Source organism: Boleophthalmus pectinirostris, unplaced genomic scaffold, assembly GCF_026225935.1.
Source record: "Boleophthalmus pectinirostris isolate CB_2022bp ecotype Guang Dong unplaced genomic scaffold, ASM2622593v1 HiC_scaffold_10, whole genome shotgun sequence".
Lineage (NCBI taxonomy): Eukaryota > Metazoa > Chordata > Actinopteri > Gobiiformes > Gobiidae > Boleophthalmus > Boleophthalmus pectinirostris.
In genome coordinates this window covers 5,959,802-5,981,872 of record NW_026570971.1, presented here as the reverse complement: position 1 = coordinate 5,981,872, position 22,071 = coordinate 5,959,802, and the positions used below count along the sequence as shown (strand labels likewise).

Sequence of the window (22,071 nt, the reverse complement as noted above, 5' to 3'; positions counted from 1 at the left end):
AACACAACACCCAGAGCCCTGCAGCAAAACTCACCGAACCAACTCCTCCAACAGCATGTGGCCCGTTTTGTAAAACATGCCTCAGTAAACACGATGGTCTATGGTGAAAACTTCAAATGACAGAGACGGATAAATGAAGCTTTAAGTTTTCTACATCCTGATTTAAAAGGACAGAAGCCACCTGCACTTTTACAGTTTCTACAATCACTTCAAGTTTCTACAATCACATCTCAACCTGTTTCTCCAGAGTCTTCACCTGCAGATAGAGACACATCCAAGTGCAGGAGCTGAGGTTTAGGTAGAGAGGCATTTTAGGTTTAAATCAACTGGATTTCATTGGTGGTTTTCAGATTCTAAAATGTCATAGTCCAGATGGAAGCAAGAGCCAGATTGTCCGATTGATTACGCTGGACTCAGTCATGAAACATCCAAAACATTCGTCAATAGAATGTTGAAGTCTCACCTAAAACCCAGATATTAAAATGAAAAATTGCATAAATGTCTTGAGAACCAAAACACAAAACATGTCTACTTCATTTGAGAACACAGTCAGGTCATGCACTGCAAAAAAGCTTGGCCAGATGTACACTTAAATCGATCACTAAATAACTTAAAAGTAGTGAAATTGCAGCAAGATCATTTGACTTTTACAAGTTTAAGTTTTGTTTCTGTAAAATGTAAACAAAACCCCGTCCACCGTGAAAAATGGAGGCAAATCACTGGCTTTATATTCTGCGATGTATTTGGTTATTTCTTGAGCCTGTTGTGAGGCAGCGCTGTTCTAAATGCTTCACATACAGTTTTTTGTCCTGACTTGATTTTCTGAACACATTCTTAAAAATTTTCAGCGTGTGGGTTTATCAAGTGACATCTCATGTTGTAGTAGTTCTCGAGGTGAACCGCATGGTGCACTGGCAGTGTCTGCATACTGTCTGTTGTTTGTCCATCACCTTTCCTCCTTTCTTGTTTTGTGTCATGACAAACCCAAAATGCTTTTAGACCTCAGATTTAAAAGTCGTTAATGCATCCACAACGGAAGCACAGGCTGACGACACAGCCGCAAAGGATTATGGTCCATGTAGTTTACTATGCACCACAGGAGACAACTGAAAATTCTTATTTTTGCCTAAAGACACACAGTTTAATACCATGACGAGACCGCGACGATATCGTGATATTGTTACACCCCTAGTTATTTCCTAGTTAGTTTGTTTTCACAGCTGACAGTTTGGACTGCTCTCTGCGCTCTTCCTCAGAGTCTCGTGATGTCACTGTGTCGTGAAAAAGCCCCTCGTCCCGGTTTATCGTCCCGTGGGCACGTTTACGTATTTACGATTGCCACTTTAATTCAGCGATGATGTTTCTTTTCCTCTGTCCCAGTGATGTTTACTCTGTTGGACAACTAAAATTGGATGATTTTAGTTGTTTTGTTCTGCTTTGTGTTATGTTGCTCGTGTTTCACCTTCACTGTTTCCTTCTCGCGTTCTGTCCTATGTTCCTTTTTTCATGGACTGAACGCCCTCCTGATGTGTGTTTTATTGTAGGACATGCAGGATATTTCGTAAATGATATTACATTTATGCTCTGGTTCTATTTTATCTTTTGGCTGAACGAGTAATTGCCCGAGTTTTGTTTACGGTTTCGCTGCTCTGTTGATATTTTGTTTACTCATTTCCTTCTGCACTTTTTCTGTTATGTCCTTCATGTACCGTACGTATCCGCTCACTGTTTTGTTTACCTGTTCACGAGCTGCTGATCTCCACTCGACTGTGACCTACCTGATCCGCTTTCGGGCCAGCGTAGCGTGACATTGCGCATACCGCTTACATGTTTTAACGGTCCATTGCTTCGGGATTGCAGCACAGTAGATTAGCGCATACGTTCAGCGTCCCCTGAGTATTCAGATGACTCAAGGACATCCAGGAAACACTGAGGCGAATCCGGTTAGCTTGTTCACGTGCCCGCCGCGATCAATAAGAGCTAAGTGATGTCACCACCTGCACTGTCAATTCAATTCAATTACAGTCACAAAATGGACCTTTAAGGGCACCGTCATGCTATTTTTAGACCGGCTATTTTAAGTTCTATTGATTATTCATAGAAAGGACATTTAAAGGAGACATATGGCGCTATTTTAAGGGCATGAATTAAACAATAACATAGAATGTCATTTCAGTTTTTGTTTGTTGTAGTGTTGGCACAAAACCAAAGAATAGACTTGATTCACAAAACTGACCACAATGATAATAAAAACTTTATTTATTTAGACAAAAGAATGTAAATTTTCAATTTGGATCCCTGGAGGAGGGGCGGGGTCTGGAGGACTAAACAAATTGTATTTATGAGGATTGATATTACATTGGAAAAAACAATATCTATAAATTAAAATGACTTAAATTAAGAACATTTGACTTTATTTGAGTAGATTCAACTTCCATCCATCCATTAATTTTCTTCCACTTATCCGGGGACAGATCGCGGGGGCAGCAGTCTAAGCAGGGACTCCCAGACTTCCTTCAACCCAGACACTTCCTCCAGCTCCTCCATGGGGACCCCGAGTCGTTCCCAGGCCAGCCCAGAGACATAGTCCCTCCAGCGTGTCCTGGGTCTTCCCCGGGGCCTCCTCCGAGTGGGACATGCCTGGAACAACTCCTGAGGGAGGCGTCCAGGAGGCATCAGGAACAGATGCCCGAGCCACCTGAACTATATCCTCTCGACGTGGAGGAGCAGCGGCTCTACTCCGAGCTCCTCCCGTGTGACTGAGCTCCTCATCCTATCTCTAAGGGAGCGCCCAGCCACCCTGCGGAGGAAACTCATTTCGAGCGATTGTATCCGCGATCTCGTCCTTTTGGTCATTACCCAGACCAAAAGGATGAGACACAGGATCTCGGGGTCTTGTAGATTCAACTTGACAAGTAAAATTATCTACCAGTGGAAGACACAAACATTCGTAGAAACATTTTGTTTCTTATTTTAAGTGCAAAAAGTTGTTGTTTTTCTTATTTTAAGTGTACCAAGATGTATTTTTATGTTTTAACTACAAAAAGTCTTGTTCCATTCATTCATAAACCTTCCATTCATGGAGCCTGTCAGTTTCTTGCTGATTTGTGCAGCAGCGTCCACAGCCTCCAGACGCTGTTCAGAGGAGCACTGTTTTCCTTTATCGTAAATCTCTTGTTTAAGAAGGTCCCACAAGTTCTTAACAGGGTTTAGGTCAGGTGAGGAAGGAACCCTTGTCGTTATTGTTTCAACTTTAAGGCCTTTACTTGCAGCCACGCAGAGGAGTACTTCAATGCAGCGATAGAGCAATGTCCTGCATAAAAATCATGGTCCTCTTGAAAGATTCAGACGTTTTCTTGTACCACTGTTTGAAGAAAGTGTCTTTTAAAAACCACCTTGCTGGCGTCTGAATCGAAGTGGAGCTCTGTGCCCATTACCGATCCAGGAACAGGTCCATCCATCTGCTCCGTCAAGAGTCATTCTCATCTCATCAGTCCATCAAACCTTTGACAAATCTGTCTTTAGATGTTTCTTGGCCCAGTCAGCTTATGTTTCTCATTCAGTGATGGTCGATTTTCAGTCTTCATCACCTTGGCTGTGTCTCTGAACGATGAACAAGTTGTACTTTGGGTTCTCCAGGGAGGTTGCAGTTCTGCAATATGTCAGCGCTGGAGGATGATCAGTTCCTGGTAGCTTCATGTTTGATTCTTCTCAAATTTCTTGCAGTTCAGGTAGAACTTTTTTTCTCAACACATTTCTTGCGGCAATGTTGACTATTTGCAACAAAACATTTGATGGTTCTGTGATCATGTCTCAATATCTTTGCAGTTTCTGAGTGCTGTATCCCCCTGAAAGACTTTTACAATTTTTGACTTTCCAGAGTCAGTTAAATCTCTTTTTTAGCCCATTTTGCCTGAGGAGAAGAAGATAACCTAATAATTCTGCACACCTTGATCTTCTTCATCATCAGATCTGCTTCAGTCCAATAAGAATTCAAGTTTATGCAGTTTGTGGTTGGAAAATATGCATAAAAATCATGATCTGGTCAAAGTGCCCACTTGCTTAGTAATTATGCACATAGAGTTTAATAATTTAATGGTAGAGTTTAATGTTTAGTTCCAGTTTAAACTATTAAATCAACTGTTTCAGAGCTTTTAATCGTGTTATAGTTGTTTCCTCTCAACTTTTACTCACCTGAAGTTGTTTGTTGAATGTCTGAGTCATCTTTAATTGCTTATTTTCAAGACGTCACTTTGCCGATCAGCCCCAGTTTTCACCTCCGCCTCAGTACACACCCGCTGTGATGGACGCACTTTGCTCTGTAATTTTATTTTCTTTGTCAGCCTCGCAGAGTCATTTTGGTACAAATGAAAAAGAAATGCTCTGCTCTGGTGTGAATGGATGTGCAGTTATCCAGAGGAGGGGCCTTGCCTGGAAATCCAGAAGAATATCTCTCTGTATTTGTTACACAGATTCCGTATCAGCAGCTGCTACAGTGATGAGTCTGGACTTTTCCAAGCATCAGGCGGCGCTTCGTTGTGATGATGTCAACGGTGATGTCATCTCCCATTGAACGCCACAGAAGTCAGCACATTTGTTTCTTTTATTAAGTCGTTTTAGATGAACATTGTGATTTAAAATTGCCAAACTATAAACCAGGGGTGTCAAACTCATTTTGGTCCGGGGGCCGTATCCAACCTACTTTGATTCCAAAGGGGCCGGATCAGAAAACTCAGCACATATACCCCAAAAATAACAATAAGTTCAAATATTTGTGCAGAGAAACGCAAATCTATTACAGAAATCTTTTTTAATTGATGAACTCTTTCTTTTACAAAATATTATAATATTATGAACAACCTGAAACTTTAAGAAAAATGCAATTTCAACACAATGTTTTAACATGAACTTGTATGTAAATAGGAATAAGTCAATTTTTCTTTAAAAATCCTGCACTCAGCTCCACTTTTCTCATTTTTGACATTTTGCTGATGAGGGTGTCACGGTCAACAGTCAAAACGATCGTCCTTTAAGAGCGTTTGGAAAGAGGCAAGTCTTTATTTGTGCTGCTCTGGTGGGAGGGGCCACGCACAGAGGCGCTGATTCTTGAAGCGTCTATACTGCCCATCGCCTTCGCCTTTCACTATTTTTCAATTCCGTTGGGAAGGGAAACAGTTTGAATGAAGGTTTGCAGTCACACACATCTGATTCCCTTTTGCATTTATGGAGTTCGCAAACTTCCGAAGCCCATTTCTCGAGCTGTTAGGATCCAACCAACCACACAATTACGATGTCCGAATCCCAAAACTAAAATTTGACAATATTAGAACCAGAAACTAAAGCGATATGGTTCAAAAGACTTGAAAAGATCGACTTCGGCTAGAGGTTTGATACTCACTTTTTCGGAGGACCCTCCCCAGTATGCATGTATTGTCTTTGCTTCTCTTTCGATAAAAACGCTCAGTGAAATAGCCAAACTTTGATTTAAACATCCAAACTGATTAATGTGATGCTGAAAGGAGTTGTGCGGTGACTCAGAGCGCACCTTGTGATGATAATGTATATGTTTATGTGAGTGTTGGAGTTGTGGAGAGATGCAGGAGCTAAAAGCAGACTCGTGTTTATTGACGTGAGCCTGAGGAGGCGGTAATGCTGTTTGTACAGGAAGTCCATGACTAATGTCCGCCGATATGATGTGTGTGCATAAGCTTTGTGTATCCGTGTGTGTGTTTGTGTGTGTTTTTGTGTACCTGCAGTCTGAGCTGACAGGTCTGAGAGTTTAGACACTTTTGGATTCTGTTTTTGGAAAGTCTTTTGCAGATTTGGAAAGTCGTGAGTGTCATTTTCACGTCATTAAAGAGGTGATTTTTAGTTTTTGTTTTGTTTCAGGTTATTAGACTTCATAAATGATGTGAAATAAAACTTAAATAAATCTAAACTAGGACTAAATTAGGACTAAATGAGGATTAAATGAGGACTAAACCAGGAGGGAACCATGATTAAACCAAGGACCAAATCAGGACTAAACAAGGACTAAAAAAAATCTTCAAGGACTAAACCAGGTCTAATCGAACATTAAACAGGACTAAACCAGGATTAAACCAGGACTACACAAAGACTAAACAGGACTAAACCAAAGATGAACTAGGACTAAATTAGGACTAAATGAAGATTAAATGAGGACTAATTGACGACTAAACCGGGACACAACCATGATTAAACCAAGGACCAAATCAGGACTAAACAAGGCCTAAAAAACTACAAAGATTAAACCAGGTCTAATCAAACATTAAACAGGACTAAACCAGTTCTAAACCAGGATTTAAGCAAAGCGAAACCAGGTCTAAATCTGGTCTAAACCAAGGAATAAACTTGAACCAAAACAGGACTAAACTAAGGCTAAAACAGAACTAAACAAAGGACTTAACCAAAGCAAAACTAGGTCTAAATCTGGTGTAAACCAAGGAATAAACTGGGATTAAACCAAAACTAAACCAGGACTAAGACAAAAGTAAACCCATGGTTAAACAAAAGCTAAATCAGGACTAAACTGGGACTACACAAAGACTAAACCAGGACTAAGCCAATTCTAAACCAGGACTACACAAAGACTGAACCGGACTAAACCAAGGCTGCACCAGGACTAAACCAGGACTACACTATGACTAAGCAGGACTAAACCAAGGTTAAATTAGAACTAAACTAGGACTAAATGAGGATTAAATGAGGACTAAATGAGGACTTAACCAGGACTCAACTATGATTAAACCAAGGACCAAATCAGGAAGAACTAAACAAAGCCTACAAAAATATACAAAGACTAATCGAACATTAAACAGGACTAAACCAGGACTAAACTAAATCTAAACATAGCCTAAACCAGGATTAAACCAGTTCTAAACCAAGACTAAACAAAGATTTCCATCCTGTTTTGTTTTGGTTAATAGACTCTGTACAGTAATGATCATAATTTAAGTTCGTTTTTTGCACAAGTTCTGTCGCTGGTTTCTCTCTGAAAAACTGACAACCAGGTGTAAATCTGGTCTAAACCAAGGAATAAACTGGAACTAAACCAGGACAAAAAAAAAAAGAACTAAAAACAGGACCAAAACATGACTAAAGCAGGACTTAAACAAAGCTAAACCAAGTCTAAACTAGGAATAAACTGGGACTAAACCAAAACTAAACCAGGACTAAGCATGGTTAAACAAAGGCTAAATCAAGACTAAACCAGGACTAAACCAAGTGTAAGCAGGACTAAACTGAGACTAAACCAGGACTAAACCAGGACTACACAAAGACTAAACAGGACTAAACCAAGGCTAAAACAGGACTAAACCAGGACTAAACCAGGACTAAACCAAGTGTAAGCAGGACTAAACTGAGACTAAACCAGGACTAAACCAGGACTACACAAAGACTAAACAGGACTAAACCAAGGCTAAAACAGGACTAAACCAGGACTAAACCAGGACTAAACCAGGACTAAACCAAGTGTAAGCAGGACTAAACTGAGACTAAACCAGGACTAAACCAGGACTAAACCAGGACTAAACCAGGACTACACAAAGACTAAACAGGACTAAACCAAGGCTAAAACAGGACTAAACCAGGACTACACCAGGACTAAACCAGGACTACACCAAGACTAAGCAGGACTAAATCAGGACTACACCAAAGCTAAACCAGGACTAAAACAGGACTAAACCAAGTGTAAGCAGGACTAAACTGAGACTAAACCAGGACTAAACCAAGTGTAAGCAGGACTAAACTGAGACTAAACCAGGACTACACAAAGACTAAACAGGACTAAACCAAGGCTAAAACAGGACTAAACCAGGCCTAAACCAGGACTAAACCAGGACTAAACCAAGTGTAAGCAGGACTAAACTGAGACTAAACCAGGACTAAACCAGGACTAAACCAGGACTACACAAAGACTAAACAGGACTAAACCAAGGCTAAAACAGGACTAAACCAGGACTACACCAGGACTAAACCAGGACTACACCAAGACTAAGCAGGACTAAATCAGGACTACACCAAAGCTAAACCAGGACTACAACAGGACTAAACCAGGACTACACAAAGACGAAACAGGACTAAACCAAATCTAAGCCAGCACTAAACTGAGACTAAACCAGGACTAAACCTTCCACATAAATTGCCTGACATTTCTGCAATACCAAAGCTAAACCAGGACCAAACCAGGACTAAAAAAACCAGGACTAAACCTTCAAACCTTCCTCATAGCCTCTGGTAGAACAGCAACGAGGTCGTGGGGGGTGAATCTTCCTCTGAAAAGCCTGTGTAGGACTTGTGTACATTAAAGGCTCTATATTTAGCTGTGGTGGTGCGCTCCTCGCTCCGGGCCAAACACACACACACACACACACACACACACACACACACACACTCTCAGTCTTATTTACACAGAAATAATAACACCAACATAACGCCCGTGCTTGAGACGTGCAGAGCAGAGTATTGGATTTGACTCTGGCTCACTCCAAAGAAAATCGAATCAACACCAACAGCTCCGATATGGGTCAGTGTGTCTTCTGCTGCAGGATACTTTACAAACGAGGGAGGTTAAAGGGTCCGCGTTACACTGTTTTACAATCTTTGTTGTTTACGATGTTGTTTCCTCATCACAAACAGGGCTGAGTGTCATTAAGAAGTCGCCGATACGATACACACCTCGATACAGTGAGCTTTCGATTTGATACGATATATTTCAAATGGATTCAAAAAAAATAATTTCTAAATCATGGCTGTGATACTAAAAGTCTTGTGCAAAGTTCATATGAAACACAAATATAATCAATACATAGTGAAACAATAACACAAATATAAAATACTACATAAAAAGTGACTTGATACACAAAGATAATAGTCTAAAATAGAGCTCATGGGCTGTTGAATGTGTAAAATGTGTTTTTAGGAGGGTTTTAAAGTGAGGTAGGGAGGAGTAAGATCTCAGGTGAAGAGGAAGAGCACTCCAAAGCTCAGGGGTCACAGCAGAGAGAGCTCGGCCTCCCCTGGTTTTGAGGCGGGATGGTGGGACGGACGGTTGGTTGAGAAATAGTTAGACCTGAGAGACCGAGCGACAGAGTGTGGAGTTAAAACAGGGGTGTCAAACTCATTTTGGTCCGGGGGCCGTATCCAACCTACTTTGATCCCAAACGGGCCGGATCAGAAAACTCATGGCATATTTACCCCAAAAATAACAATAAGTTAAAATATTTGTGTAGAGAAACACAAATCTATTACAGAAATCTTTTTTAATTGATGAACTGTGTCTTTTACAAAATATTATAATATTATGAACAACCTGAAACTTAAAGAAAAATGTAATTTCAACACAATGTTTTAACATGAACTTGTATGCAAATAGGAATAAGTAAATTTTTCTTGTAAAATCCTGCACTCGGCTCCACTTTTCTCATGTTGGACATTTTTCTGATGAGGGTGTCACGGTCAACAGTCAAAACGATCGTCCTTTAAGAGCGTTTGGAAAGAGACAAGTCTTCATTTGTGCTGCTCTGGTGGGAGGGGCCACGTACAGAGGCGCTGGAGACGCTGCTGTGATAAACACCACAGAAAATTACCAATATTTTAATAGAAAATATAATTAAAATATTTTCGTAGAAAATCAGCTGAGGGCCAGATTAAAGGTCTTGGAGGGCCGGATCTGGTCCCCGGGTCGTATGTTTGACACCCCAGGGTTAAAAGATCAGTGATGTACTGTGGCGTGAGTGAGTTGAGTGATTTAAAAACAAATAATGAAAATTTTAAATAAATTCTGTATTTAACAGGTGACCAGTGGAGATGAGCTGGGACGGGTGTAACATCGTCTCTCTTTTTGGAACCAATGAGAGTCTGGCAGCAGCATTTTGGCATTAATCGTAACCTATTGAAGGAGGATTGTGGCCTGAATATATTATATAAAAATGTCAAATGTGTCGCATAAAGGAGTTTACCTCCTCTGAACAAGCAACAAAACTTTAGCTGTAACAAAATAATTGAGTAAAATACACCAAGTAAGTGACTGTAAGTTTTGAAAAGTACTTAGTAAAAATGGCAAAAATTCAAATCTGCGGCTTGTTATAAAGAAATTTCACTATAACCAGGCCCAGAAATATGAAAATCTTTAAGAAGTTCAGATTTATGTTTCACCCTCACCCTCCTCTCCCTTGGCGCTCCCCCTTCAGAGCGCCATGACATTACAATCATAGTGCATTTCACTAAAAACGCTGAAGGTTTGTCAAGTTGTAGAGTTCGTTTTGTATCATGTTTTTGTATATTTTTGGAGAACTGACGTGTGGGAGTATGGGTAAGGAGGGAACAGATTGCTAGATTACTCAAACATGCATGGATGACGGCTAAAAAGACCTCTTTGGACATGTTTTTGATAAGAGAACAGTGTTATAACATTGCAGAAAGTTCCAAAATGTCCTCAGAAATGTTGCATAACCACCGCATCTCTGTAAAAATAGGATTCTGTGAAGAGTTCTCGACTGGTAAACAACTCCAGGAGCATTAACATTTGAAAGAAGAATGTTTAATGGAGTCTACTTTTAGGACAAAGTTTGGTCTTTCTTCTGTGATTTGACTTTTACCTGATGCTTTCCTGCGGAGTTATTCTCGTCCCGTCTAATTGTTAATTGAAATGTCAGAGCACTTTAGCGGCCGTCGTTTTGCCAGTCCATAAATGTTCTGGAGACGTGCGTGTGCTTTGTGCTGCTGGATTTTGTGACTCATATTTTCTCTGTAAATCCATTAGCGAGCAGAGTTTAGTCAGCGCACAGACAGTGAGACTCGGGGACCAGTGTGCTGAGACGCAACTTTACAACAAATGACTCAAACTCTGTGAACCTCCTGCACTCAGAGAGATGTCGTCAGGCTGGTGCTGTTCTGTTCTCTTCAGGCTCGTGTTCTCCTCAGGGTGGTGCTGTTCTGTTCTCTTCAGGCTGGTGCTGTTCTGTTCTCCTCAGGGTGGTGCTATCTGTTCTCCTCAAGCTGATGTTCTCCTCAGGGTGGTGCTGTTCTGTTCTCCTCAGGCTCATGTTCTCCTTAGACTGGTGCTGTCTTTTTCTCCTCAGGCTGATGTTCTCCTCAGGGTGGTGCTGTTCTGTTCTCCTCAGGCTGGTGTTTTCCTCAGGGTGGTGTTCTCCTCAGGCTGGTGTTCTCCTCAGGCTGATGCTGTCTTGTTCTCCTCAGGCTGGTGTTCTCCTCAGGCTGGTGTTTTCCTCAGGCTGGTGTTCTCCTCAGGGTGGTGCTGTTCTGTTCTCCTCAGGCTGATGTGCTCCTCAGGCTGGTGTTCTCCTGAGGGTGATGCTGTCTTGTTCTCCTCAGGCTCGTGTTCTCTTCAGGCTGGTGCTCTTTTATGCTCCTCAAGCTGGTGTTCACCTCAGGGTGGCGTTGTTCTGCACTCCTCAGGCTGGCGTTCTCCTCAGGCTGGTGTTCTAATGTGCTCCTCAGGGTGGTGTTCTCCTCATGCTGGTGTTCTCCTGTGCTCCTCAGGCTGGTGTTCTCCTCAGGTGCATGTTCTCCTCAGGCTGGTGCTGTTCAGTGTTCTCCTCAGGCTGGTGTTCTCCTCAGGCTGTGTGTTCTCTCCTCAGGCTGGTGTTCTCTTCAGGCTGGTGTTCTCCTCAGTCTCATGTTCTCCTCAGGGTGGCACTGTTCTGTTCTCTTCAGGCTGGTGTTCTCCTCAGGCTGGTGCTGTTCTTTGCTCCTCAGGCTCCTCCTTCATGTGTTTTTATCTCAGAACGTTTGAATTTTCATGTGACCAGATATAAGGCTCCATGTTTACACCTCCGTCAGTGAGAGTTTCGATGGCTCACTGCCATGTGTTCACTGTGCATAACACGCTTGTAGTGTGGTAACAGTTACATCACATTCAGTGTAGAACATGCTGTGCTGTTTAGACTCCACATCACTGTATGGAAGTATGTTTATGTTTCATCACATTTTGAAATGCCACAGAATTTCTCACTTAGAATTTTTTAACTCTGAAAAAACACGTTTGAATTAGTTTTATTCTGAATATCTATTGCAACTTAACTTAACTTCAGTATAAAACATATCACCTTTTAAATATTCAGCATAAATATTTTCAAGTCAAAATTCAGAGTGTAAAATTTGCAGTGGAAAAAATTTGCAGGAAAGATCCAAAATGCCAAGGCAAAAGCAATTGATCCAGAGTGATCCGATCTAATTTAAGCAGGAAATGATGCAGTGAAGTGATCTGATTGGTCAGAATTAGCCTCATCAAAACTTATATTATTTCTTAAGTGTAACTCCGCCCACAGATGAGTACGGCCAATAGGAAACAGGCTCTGTCCTCTTCACTCACTCTGGATCGATTGTTTCGGCCTCGACATCTAGGATCTTTGTTGTGAAATTTTACACTCTGGATTTTAACAGTTGAATTTGAAGACTTGAAAATATTTGTGCTGAATATAGAAAAGGTTAAAGTTTTATTTAGAATTTGAAACATATTGAAAAAGTATACTTAAAATTTCAGCAACTCAGATTCAGAGTTAAAAAATTCAAAGTGAGAAATTCAGCGGTATTTTAAAACTCTGACAATTCTAATGCTGACTGCTGTGCATTATTTTTTCATAACCACATTTATCTTTTGGCCTTTCATCGGGGTTGTCCTGTAAGAAACATACTCAGGCACAGGGAGAACATACAAACTCCACTGTGCCCAGGTTGCGTGTTGTGATGTTCCAGCTTTCGCCTCAGTGCTCCTTGTGGTTTAATCTTTACTGAGCAAATGTAATAAAGGTTGTGTCCGAAGCGATTCTAAACACGTCAGTCCTGGAAGGTCTGCAGAATCTGAAATCAACAGTATTCACTTTTATTTTCTTGTACAAAACATATCACCACCTAACTCCGCCCTCTCCCCCTCTTTCCTGCAGTGGCGGTCCAGACCAACCTGGCGCCTCCCAAGAAGGCCCAGCCCGGAGCGGTCAAGTCCAGCCTGGTCCAGTCCAGCGTCCAGACCATGCAGAACCCCATGGGCTGCGACCCCAAGACCAGCGGCCACTGCCCCTTACCCCGGCTCTCCATCTCGTCCCGCTCGGCCTCGGTGGTGGCGAGCCTGGACGCGACGCAGGACCCGGCGGCGGCCCTGCACTCGGTGATGAAGTGGCAGACGGTGCTGGCGGTGTTCGTGGTGGTGCTGGTGTACCTGGTGTGCGGGGGTCTGACCTTCAGCTTCCTGGAGGAGCCGTTCGAGAGCCAGCAGAAGACCTTCATCACGCAGAAGAAGAGGGCGTTCCTGGAGAAGCACGAGTGTGTGAGTCGAGAGGAGCTGGATGTGCTCATCAAGGTAAGTGGGCGAGGGGTATAGAGGGGGTACAAGGTAGGAAGGGTGGGCAAATTTAGGCTATGCTCAGACTGCAGGGCTTGAAACTCAATTCGGAATTTTTTTAGGTCGTTCACATTTCCAATTAAATGCGACTTGTGTGTGATCTCCAGTGTGAACTTTAAAAACCCCAAAAGTGTCCTGCATGTCCTGCTGAGTGTTTACGGAAGTCGCCTAAACGCTCTAGCCAAGCTGGTGCCACCTAGTACCTCCCCTCAATTTCATTTCTCTCCAGCAACTAGGTCAGGAATTAGAATACACTAGACGATTTGCAAGAACCCCGGAAGTTGTAGACCAATCAGTGAAGAGCTGTGAAGCCATGACGTCAAACTCAAGTGTCTGTCTGGGTCCCTTTTGTGGAACAGCACAACAGTAAACAAAGCAGTCGAGATGGATGTAGACGAAGACAGACATTCTGTGTTGGCGACAATTCCCGAGATTGAGGATTTAAAGAGATTGTTTGGTGAATTTTATCAAGAGGAAAGACGTTATTGCCCTTCTTCCTACAGGATTTGGTGCATTACATACGTCACGACCAAATAGCAGCGATTGGTTAAATAAAAAAAGTACCTGCCTAACTTTAACTTCTTAGTTTCTTTTTAAAGACAATGCAGTAAAGTGTATTTACCTTGTTGACATGTTTCGGCTGCTAGCTGCGAGCCATCTTCAGAACTGTCACCCAACAGTTGAAATGAACATCATTGACCTACCTGCCTAACGTCGAGTGAACGAATCCTAATGCTGCGAGGTCAGACGGTTTCCACGAAGTGAAACCAGCTGATGGATAAGACTAAAACGCTGAGCTTGTCTCCCAGAATATGATCCAGTTCTTGGTAAAATGGACAGGTTACATGTCCATGGCTGCGTTTTTTGTTTGAGTCTTTAGCCTCCTTGTATTTTCCTCGCAGTCTCTTTATTTTTCATTGACATTGGAGCCAGGACCGTCTGTAGCCGCGCTCGGACATTTCTTTGGCAATCACTTCAAAAACCGCCCGATAAGACCCCTCCAATTTGGCCTGAATACACCGTTTCCCCCAAATATTAATTAACTCGCTGACCTCGCTTTCCCTCCGTTGACGAGACTCTGAGCCTGACGTGTAGGTGGGATGAAGGTGACCTGACCGTTCAGACTGAAGTCGCATGTCGACCAGGCCCTCCTCTCATTAACCTCCCCCATTATCTCCAGAGAAAGAAAAGATAAATAATAGTACAATATTACTACTAATAATAAACAAGACAAAAATAAATAATAATAAATACAAATAATAATACATTAATGCAGATAAAGTGATAAATAAAGTAAGCAAGTGTCATCCCCTACATATCCTACATATATTCTGCTTTTGTCACTACTGACTAGTCACTGTTATAGAGCTTTGTAAACAGATTTTTATTATCATTTGATGCACTTTTTAAAGATAATTTAAGATACACTGTGTAATTTTTCTGGTTTGCCTCGAGCGTTGACTTTGCAGACTCTTTGACCATAGTGTGACATTGGATTCCTGTTACATAACGCTTCATTTCGGCTGACAAACGTACACAACAAAACCGCAATCCTACTATTTCATTCAATGCGAGGTATTTTTAACGTACGCCCAAACCCGCCAAAGATTTTAGATTCGATATCACTCTATTTGTGTTCGTCGTCGGTGCTTGTGTTACACGGGAAAATATTATATCTACGTGGGGATAAATGACTGGAATTCTGAAAATGGATCTTGTTTGGAGGAGTTGTGAATAGATTCGCGCTCTCTTTTCAAGTTTCATTATATCTGTTTTTTGTTTCTGATTTAAAAATAAGGACAATACGACATTTTCACTAAACGGGAGCGGGGTTTGGTCTTCCAGGCTGAACTAACCCAAGACAATAAATACAACACAAATCAAAGGTTGATTATGTAACTACTCTGATGGGGGATTTATCATCTGCTCGCCTCCATAGAGATGTTATTGCTTTGCCTGGAATATCCCACAATGTGACATTAAACTTATTTATCTTGCATTTCAATGACGGATTCTTGTGTTGCTCAAAAATACCTTCAAAAACATGTATTCTTAGGTTATGTTTACACTGAAACGAACCACCATATCACCGTATCGGAAACAATTTGTTCCAGACACGTCGTTTCTGTGTCTGCAAGTTTTCCCTACCCACACAGCTTTGCGCACATTTGTTTACGTTTTACAGAAACTAAACTTAAAACCACATGGCTCATTTGCATAAACTGAGCTCGCTCCATGTGCCCTGACGTGGTTCAGCATATGTCGGACTTCAGAAGGACACGACTCAGTGGAATATGTGTGTTCTTTCTTTGACAGAGGGGTGTTCTGATGATGGTGAGTCTGTTCTGTGCAGGTGATTCTAGCTCCGCTGTTTCCCGTTTGTCTACGGTTTGTTTAAAGTGTTTTCCGCAATAGCGTCACATGACCGATGTCACGAACCCAGCGAATCAGGAAGGCGCAAGTCACAGTGACGTGGTCCAATAAGGACGGGAACTAGAGCTCCTACATCAGCGTATCAACGTTTTCAGGCGTCCACACAGTGCCGGATCAGATCTGTACACAGATGAATTCGTGGGAGCTGGCGGCACCAGATCGTTTCGTCTCTGGAGCCATTTTCCATCGGATTAGTGTGAATGAACCCTGCATCCACAACTAAAACGACTCGAATATGTACTAGTGTGAATGGAGCCTTACTGTGAACAGGGTCGTCTCTCCACAGATTGGACCTGTAACTTGGCCTGGTGGTGTCAGCTACTTGTCTCCATGGAGATAGATAAGTTTAATGCCGTGAAGTGGCACATATGGACAAAACCATGACAGTTACATTGTGCACCTATAAAGAAGACCTATAGTGCTTGTGTGTGCTCTGTAGTTCTAATCGCCGACATCTGTGGATCATTCTGTGGTAATTTGGACATTTTAAATCACAATTCATCTAAAACTATTTAATAAAAGAAGCAAGTGTAAAGACTTCTGCATTAGAAAACTGTAGCGCTCAGTTGGAGCCGATGTGGCACATGATTATTATTATTTTTTTCATTTGTACCAAAATGATGACACAACACTATCGAATCCTACATGTATCATTGATTTAAGACTGGTTTATGGTCCAGTGTCAAATCTCTCTCAAAGCTCTCTGACGCATGTCACGCACCGAATTTCCGCCGTGATTGGTTGATCCACAAAGACTATAGGGACACCTCGGAAAAGTTTGACAAAGCTGCATATGAGCCTAATGTGATTCTTTATGTTATCAATAACGAATGCAAATTATATAGTTTACCATGATGCACCTGGGCCCTGATTAGCTCCACAAAAGCTCGCCTGGTTCCGGTTTGCGTCAGGACGTCATCTCTGAGCCGAGCCAAGAAAATAAAAGTGGAGAAGGAGCAGGAAACAGGTGTGTACAAGTGGAGGTTAGATCAGAGCAATGACGTTTTGAATACAGGAGAATAAAGATGACTCAACTCAAACATGCACGAATCCCTCCAAACACGACCTTCGAGCGGATAAACGTGAATGTGAAACAACTCTAAGCTCTGAAAAAATCGTTTTCGCAGAATAGAGATGTCTTTGTGTGCGCAGTGCAGCCAGGCTCGTGAGTTTATACAGAGCCGGATATAGATCGCTTTAATGTCATAGAAAAGCACAGTGGTGCCTTCAGGGACTGTATAACGATGGGAAAAATGAGGAACCATAAATGACACTTGACATACGCTGGTGAATGCAGTGTAGATCAAGGTTACATAACAGGGATTTCTATAGCGAGCTGGTGGTCCTGTCTTAAACCAGCCTGGAGGAGGAAGAAAGAGAGAAGGTGACCGGTCTGACCTCTGCCAGATATGATTTCAGTGAACAATCCAGCTGTATATATTACTAGAATGGAAAGATGGAAAGAAACTACCATATTTTCCGGACTATAAGTCGCTCTGGAGTATAAGTCGCACCAGCCAAAAATGCGCAATGAAGAAGAAATAAACTTATAAGTCACACTGGGCTATAAGTCGCACTTTATGGGGGAAATGTATTTTATAAAATCAGAAACCAGGAACTGACATTTCATTTACATACGCAATCAGAGTACAAATTATAAGTAACTGTATTCAGTTACAGTTACTGTTTCAGTGAGACGTAATTGGACTACAGTTACTTTGTTGAAATAAATGGATTACACAGCGGTATTTTCCTGTTTTCACATTTTGGGCTAAACCAGGACTAAACCAGGAACAAAACCAGGAATAATTCAGGAATAATTCAGGACTAAACCAGGTCAAAACTAGGACTAAAACCAAGACTAAACCAGGACTAAACCAGGTCTAAACCAGGACTAAATCAGAACTAAACCAGGACTAAACCAGGTCTAAACAGGCAAAACATCTTATGTTCAGATTCTCGTCTTTGCTTCTCTACAGTAAACAAAAGTCTGTTCATGGAGACTTGGACTCAACAGACAATTTGAAGAGAACAAACACGAATTTTCAGGATGTGGTTGTTACATTCATGTAGTTTAAAAAACATGATATCAGCTATTCCAAAGTATTCAGATTACGTTACTCACTTTAAGTAATTTAATGGATTACGTTACAAACTACATTTTGGGGTGTGTAATCTGTAATCTGTAGGGGATTACATTTTAAAAGTAACACTCCCAACACTGATTATAGCATAAACAACATAACATATGTTTACCAAACTCACGATCTCACTCCAAAGAACTAAATCCACTGAATTCGCCATTTCCTCTTCTGCGTCACTGTCGTCAGACTCAGCATCAGTTCCAGTGAAAATTATTCCTGCCTTTCTTCCCGACACAATGGTTTCAGTTTGTCCCTGAAGTTCAGGCTTTTCTTTAGACAATAGACTGTGATTTTCAACATTAACTCGTAGTACTTTCTTTTCTATTCCCATGTGGTCTTAAATCTGTGTAATCCCTCGTGGCCCAGGAAGGTTCCATAGAGTTCCATGGGCGTAGACTAGTCTATGTTTCCTGATGCAGCTCAAGATCATTTTAAAGCTTCAGGAAAGGTTCAGTTCTGTCCTGTTAATGGGACTTTTTTAGTATCGATACTTGTTCAAATGAGCATTTAGTTTCAATAGTAGTTTTAGTATCGATTAGTATCAGATTTTTACTTTTGACAACCCTAATCAGTAGTATATTATTGAAGTACTTTTTTGATTTTTAACAATGAATCTCAAACAAATCATTATCTTAATTTCAACGGACACAATGTGCATTTTGGAAGTACCATAATTTCTTCCACAAAATGTCTGTACTAACATGTTCTGAAATATCCCTGTGCGTCAGATTCTTACCCAGCACTTTTAATTACTTTGTGTACGAATTATGCCATAGAAATACTACAAAACTTGCCTTGCTTTACCAGTCTGTCAGATTCCCCGTATCTCAGTGGGGTCTTATTGTGCATAAAAACTGCTAACCCTGTAGTCTGGATCTATACAAACATGTTCTGAAATGTGATTCTTGTGTTAGTTTATAATTTAGATTTCACTCTTTTTGTCAATTCTGGACGTGTTTAAAATGTGGACTTTGAACAGAATCATATTATTAAAACATAAATCGTAAATCTAATCACAATTCGATATTTTACTCAAATCGGTCAGCCCTACCGTTGCATTTAAAATCATGATTCCCGAGTACAGCATCGACTGCTCGGATTGGAGAATATACAGAGCTCATCTTTTCATAAAAACACTGGTCTAAAATACTATTTACATCAAGTATAAAGTAACAGCTTTGAGTGTTATTTTTCATGTGTATTTGTACTTTTACGTTAAGTATAAATTGGGCAGTACTTGTACATTTTCAGCAAAGTTTTACATTTACATATTTTTTGTTAACTTTAAAATCTTCAGTACTTATTCCCAGAGGTGAGCAGTATTTACCTGAGTAATGTTTTAAACACATTGTATTTCTCAGAGTACTTTTCTAGCTGCATACTTTTACTCCTACTTGAGTAATACTTAGTAACAGTACTCTTACTTGAGTAAAAGTAGTGCTTCCTCTTCCCACTGTGAGTCTAAAGTACAGGTGTCAAACATAAGGCCCCAGGGCCAGATCCGGCCCTCTAAGACCTTTAATCTGGCCCTTGGCTGATTTTCTACTAAAATATTTTAATTATATTTTCTATTTAAATATTGGTAATTTGGTCTCCAGCGTCTCTGTACGTGGCCCCTCCCACCAGAGCAGCACAAATGAAGACTTGTCTCTTTCCAAACGCTCTTAAAGGACGATCGTTTTGACTGTCGACCATGACACCCTCATCAACAAAATGTCAAAAATGAGAAAAGTGGAGCTGAGTGAAAAATTTACTTATTCCTATTTGCAAACAAGTTCATGTTAAAACATTGTGTTGAAACTGCATTTTTCTTAAAGTTTCAGGTTCATAATATTATAACATTTTGTAAAATAAAGAGTTCATCAATTAAAAAAGATTTTTGTAATAGACTTGCATTTCTCTGCACAAATATTTGAACTTATTGCTATTTTTGGGGTTTATATGACATGAGTTTTCTGATCCGCCCCCTTTGGGATCAAAATAGGTTGGATACGGCCCCCGGACCAAAATGAGTTTGACACTCCTGGTCTAAAGTGAAAAAGCTTCATGTGACAATCTGAAATGATTTGAACATTTGTGTTTCTCGCAGCTCCTTCAGTCTCATTTTGGTGTCTGAGTAAAAATACCAGATTTAGTGCAGTATTTTTAGTCCTTCAAACTGCCACTTGCCTTGTGTAAAAGTCACATTTATCTGTACTGTAATTTTAATAAAACAGTGTTAACCTTCAGAGTAGAACAGTGGTGCTGACACACAGTCACATGTCACACTCAGAGCAGGTGTGACATGTGCCTGTGCTTCTTTCACAAGTGGGACTTATTATATTTTTGTACCAAGCATTGGCCACGCGTACATGATGTTTTTTCGTTTTTATAACTTAGTTTTTATTGGTTTTAAGTAACATTTCAAAACATTTACAAAAACAATATAAAATCAAAAACAATGTAACAACACTCTGGACTTACAGATTCTTATTTAAACATGCATTTGGTACATGATGTTTTTTTAAAATTCCGAATTAAATAGTTCAGAATTAAAATATTCACCTTCGAGTTTACATGCAATTAATATTTCTGAATTGAGGTTTACATGGGAAACACGTTAAATCGCGTTTATTTAATTCCGTTCAGCAACTGGGGTGGGGAAGGGTTCTGATTGGACAGAGACACGAACGTATTTACGTCGACCGGGAAGAAAACACACACTTCAACTGCTACCGGCTTTTCTGTCATCTCAGTTTATTGTTACGCCACGGGCACGACACAAACACGATCCAAACTTTTTCCGCAGTCGTTTGATAATGAAGCAGCAGCGGGAGAATTCTGTCGTCACGCTTTACGTCTGTCAGCTGAAGAGGAGAAGGGAAGAGTGTCGGAGAAGGAGGAAGAAGACAAACTGAGTCTGAGGCTGCTCTACCTCAGCCCACTCCCGCATCCCGCTCACAAATCCAAAGAGACGTGGATGAAAGACCGAAGCCAGGACTGGTGGAGCCGGATCGTCCGGATCGCGTCAGAAGAGCGACCCAATGAACATGTGCTGAACAACCGACATTATTTTCAAGAAGAATAAATGTTTACATGATTTAGGAATAAATTAATTCGGCTTTAAAATCGGAATAAACCAATCACTTACTTCGGAATTTTAGGGTTTAGGTTAGGCTTAAAAATGCAAAAATCTGAAACCACGCTCCAGAGTGAAAAAGTTGAATACGCTCCACCGTAGTGTTTCCGTCTACACTGCCCAAGACGCAAAACTCTGGTCAGATCTGCTCAGGTCACGTACACGTTTACGTCACATACATACAGGACACAGAAACCTGGCATGCATACCCGGTCAAATTCTACACACTTTCGCGTCACCGTATGCACGCAGATTTTCCTCCTGAAATCGCTCGTCTAAACGCGGAATAAAAAGTGAAGAAGCGACGCCACTTTTGGGTCTTCTGTTCAGACCGTCGTCATATAAACGTAGCCTTAATAGGCAAACACAAAGAACTCTGGTCCCATTCACATGTACGCGAGTATTTTTAAAAACAAAGACATTTCCCTTCGTTTGTACCCATCTTTTACACACAAATGGCGAATTTGCCTATGAAAACGAATCTTTCTAAAAACTCCGGCTAGAGTGGGGATTCTGGAAAACTACGCTTTGGTGTTTGCGTGTAAAGTGAGATAGATGTTATGACGGCGCTCGATGGCGTATTTATGCTGGTTGATGTGAACTAAAACTTTTTTGAAAACGACGCTATGTGCACGATGTTATTTTGGAAAAAGAAAGGAGGTAAATACACGTTTCTCACTATACCTGGCTCCGTGTAAACATAGCCTCTGTCTTGAGTACGACCAGAAAAACATTGTAGTGTACTATAAAAGAAATCAAACCTTTTTCCTGAGGCTGCTTTGTGACTTCTCTGATCCTGCCCTACATTTATCTTTCATAAAAGCCAGCGTAGCATTAGTAGTACCCGCCCACATGTGTTAAAAACAGAAACCTCTCCTGTCTACTTTTTTATACCACGATCATGTCACAAAGCATCATATCACCCACACATTAGAAGCGTATTTTTTGCCGTACTATAATACTTTCTCCACTTGACACCAGCCTTTACGTTC

The 22,071-nt window shown here is 41.0% G+C and overlaps 1 protein-coding gene across 1 annotated transcript in view; it reads left to right on the top strand.

Moving 5' to 3' along the window:
* The window catches only part of kcnk10b (potassium channel, subfamily K, member 10b), a 68,977-nt gene that overhangs the window by 3,481 nt on the left and 43,425 nt on the right, over nucleotides 1-22,071 (top strand). The window contains exon 2 of the mRNA XM_055160701.1: nucleotides 12,930-13,342. Within this exon, the coding sequence (XP_055016676.1) occupies nucleotides 12,930-13,342 (413 nt within the window). The remainder of the gene's footprint in view (nucleotides 1-12,929; nucleotides 13,343-22,071) is intronic.